This window comes from Cynara cardunculus (assembly GCF_001531365.2).
Source record: "Cynara cardunculus var. scolymus isolate 2C chromosome LG 15, CcrdV1, whole genome shotgun sequence".
Classification (NCBI taxonomy): domain Eukaryota; kingdom Viridiplantae; phylum Streptophyta; class Magnoliopsida; order Asterales; family Asteraceae; genus Cynara; species Cynara cardunculus.
Window position 1 is genome coordinate 14,429,902 of NC_037542.1, and position 3,447 is coordinate 14,433,348.

Here is a 3,447-nt window from a genome sequence, read left to right on the forward strand (position 1 = left end):
TTGGATGTTTCATCCAACAGGCTCTCTGGAAATGTACCTGATTTCTTTCATAGCTTTCCGAATATAAATTATTTCTCAGCTCATTCGAATAATCTGTCTGGCGGGATACCTTCATCATTGTTGAATTCACAAACCATTTCTTATCTTAACTTGAGAAAAAATTATTTGGATGGTTTAATCAAATTTAACTGTTCGATAATGGTTAATCTTACTTCACTTGTTCTGGGCACAAACAACTTTTCTGGTTCAATAGCTCATCTTCCTTCTTGCTCCAAGTTAAAAGCTATAAATCTTGCCAGGAACAGACTCATTGGCCAAGTCCCAGAAAGTTTCAAGAATTTTCAATCTCTTTCTTACCTTTCACTCTCCAATTGCAGCCTCAATAACCTCTCAACATCTCTTAAAATCCTCCAGCACTGCCCCAATCTAACAGTTTTGGTTCTTGCCATGAACTTTCATACCGAACAGTTGCCATCTGATGATGACCTACAGTTCAAAGCACTCAAGGCTCTTGTGATTCCCAATTGCAGGCTAACGGGCAGCATTCCGTCGTGGCTAAACGGTTTAACAGAGTTGCAGTTGTTGGATTTGTCATGGAACCACTTGACAGGATCAATTCCGGCCTATTTGGGGGCTTTTAAGTCTCTGTTTTACTTGGACTTATCGAACAATTCCTTGTCGGGAGAGATCCCCAAGAGTCTAACACAGTTACCGAGCCTGATTTCAAGAGAGATCTCATTAGAAGAACCGTTCCCGGATTTCCCGTTCTTCAAGATAAGAAACACCAGCTGTAGAGGTTTACCGTTGCAGTACAATGAGATCATGAGCTTTCCACCATTGTTAGACCTGAGTAGCAACTTCCTCACTGGCCCAATCTGGCCGGAGTTTGGGAACTTGAGAAAGCTACATGTTCTGGATTTGAAACGCAACAATTTATCAGGTAGGATTCCGGGTTCTTTATCAGGCATGATGAACATAGAGATGCTGGATTTGTCATATAACGATCTGTCAGGAACAATTCCACCATCTCTGGTGAGGCTAAGTTTTTTGTCCATATTCAGTGTTGCTTACAATAATCTGAGAGGGTCCATCCCTTCTGGAGGCCAATTTCAGACCTTTGCGGACTCTAGCTTCGAGGGGAACCAAGGTTTATGTGGTGGAATCAATTAATATCGATTTAAAATGTGAGAAGTCTGAAGAATTTTTGCCAACTGATCCGACATCTGAGGAGGATGATGAATCATCTATCATTTGGATGGTTGCAGCAATTGGGTTTGGAACTGCATTCCTTGTCACTGTTATGGTTTTGGTTGTTGTTCCTATAATTAGGGATGCAAACTAAATTAATTCATAAAGTTTGTTATCGTTGGTTGTTCTTTCCCATGGCTACTTGGGGGGTGTGTGTATATACAAAGGGGTTCATTCAAGGGAGAATTGATTAGTTTGTGGTAATTATGAGATCCAATTTCAACCACAAATCAACGGATAAATTAGGAAATTAATAATTATGGTAATTTGAGTTAAAATTATAATTAGAGGGTTTTTTAGGTATTTTAAAAAACTCTTCTCTCCTCTCTGCTCTCTCATCTCTCCGACCTCCAATCTTCGGCCTCCGGTGAATATTAATCCGGCAGGTACCAAATAATCACAAAGATACACAATGTGATACACATTGTGATATACAGTGGTACCCAAATGGTATCACGGTATATCACAATGGGTATCACAGTATATCACAATGGGTATCACATTGTGTATCTTTGTGATTACTTGGTACCTGTCGGATTTTTATTCACCGGAGGCCGAAGAGATGAGAGATGAGAGAGGAGTTTTTTTAAAATATCTAAAATGCCCTCTAATTATAATTTTAACTCAAACTACCATAATTATTAATTTCCTAATTTATCCGTTGATTTGAGATTGAGATTGAATCTCACAGTTAACACAAACTAATCAGTTTTCCCTTGAATGGGCCCCTATATGTGTGTGTGTATATATATAGTTATAGAGGGTAACGATCAAATGCAAACCACTCAATTTGTACAAACCGTGCCAAGCACGTTTATTGGTCAATTTCGTTGTTTAATCTTATTAAAATTTTTCATGAAATTGTTTGATCTTGTGAAATTGTTTGATCTTGTGAAATTGTTTCATATAATACTTTTTTTGATGAACTTGTTTCATATATGGTTATTAAATTGTTTCATATAATACTTAATTAAATTTTAATGAAATTGTTTCATGTATTTTCTCACAGAATTAAAATAATGAAGATGATAATATCCATGATTAACACTCTCCACAATAAAAATGATCCTCTCATAATTACAAAAAAATGAACAAAATGAAAAATTATGATTGGTTGAATGAGGTTTGTACGGTTTGTACAAATAACGTGGTTTGCAAAGTAAAAATTCATCATCTTTCTCTCTCTCTCTCTCTCTCTTTATATATATATATATATATATATAGAGAGAGAGAGAGAGAGAGAGAGAGATGAGCGATCAAATATAAACCACCCCCTTTTGTGTAAACTCTACAAACCAATCTCATCTATCCATTTTCCAGATCAACGGTCATGATTAAAATGTGTTATATTACGAAAGAAAAAAAATAAAATAAAAAGTTTAATATTTAATCAAGAAAGGGAAAATTTGGCAAACCATTGTTGTCTCATTTTTGGAAATTGATATCATCAATAAAAACATTTTGGAAACTGTATCTCATTTTTTCGTTAGTGCAATTTGTTCAATCATTCGTCTGTATAATGAAATCTGAGCCATATATGGTTCAGTCAATGAAATAATTAAAAAAAATGTAACCAACAAAATTTGCATGTGACATTCACAATGGCAAGACATAGAATAATTAAGAAATGTAACCGAAAATTAATTTGTTTTAAAAGAAAGATCAAATAAAAAGTTATATTTTTACCCTTATTAAATAAATTTATCATTTGCATCAACCAAAAATGTATCTTGTTTTTTATTGGTTCATTGAGGTTTATAAAATTAACATCATATATTGGGTTAACAAATAAACGCGCGCGCACACACACACACACACACACACACACACACACACACACACACATATATATATATATAGGGGCACGTTCAAATGAAAACCGTGCATTTCTAAGAAAATGTGTAAACCAATTTCGACCAATAGAAAATTTCTATTTTTTTCTAATTAAATTTAATCAATAAGGGTATTTTGGTCATTTACAATATGTTCTATTAAATATGGAATTTATTAATAAATCTTAATTAAGAAAACATAATAAAGAAAATTATATAAATGGTAACATTTAAATATTTAATTATATTATAATATTAAAATTTTGAATTTTATATATTGTTATGAGATTGAATCTGCAAACGGGTCTTGAAGATTGAATTCCATTATGGAATGAAATCGTAAATTATGGTTCAAATTAAAAAAATA

The 3,447-nt window shown here is 33.5% G+C and overlaps 1 protein-coding gene across 1 annotated transcript; it reads left to right on the plus strand.

The window, feature by feature from the left end:
• The first annotated feature begins 198 nt into the window (after positions 1 to 198).
• LOC112528575 (phytosulfokine receptor 1-like) lies at positions 199 to 1,342 on the plus strand. Its single transcript, XM_025139599.1, has 2 exons — positions 199 to 1,032; positions 1,085 to 1,342. The coding sequence occupies exons 1-2, from the start codon at positions 199 to 201 to the stop codon at positions 1,340 to 1,342; spliced, it is 1,092 nt and encodes a 363-aa protein (XP_024995367.1).
• Positions 1,343 to 3,447: the final 2,105 nt, after the last annotated feature.

Excerpts from the sequence above, each read along its gene's own strand:
- LOC112528575 (XM_025139599.1), top strand. The coding sequence starts at position 199 with ATGGTTAATCTTACTTCACTTGTTCTGGGCACAAACAACTTTTCTGGT. Across the intron at positions 1,033-1,084 it reads GAACAATTCCACCATCTCTG|GGTCCATCCCTTCTGGAGGC; the intron begins GTGAGGCTAAGT and ends ATAATCTGAGAG.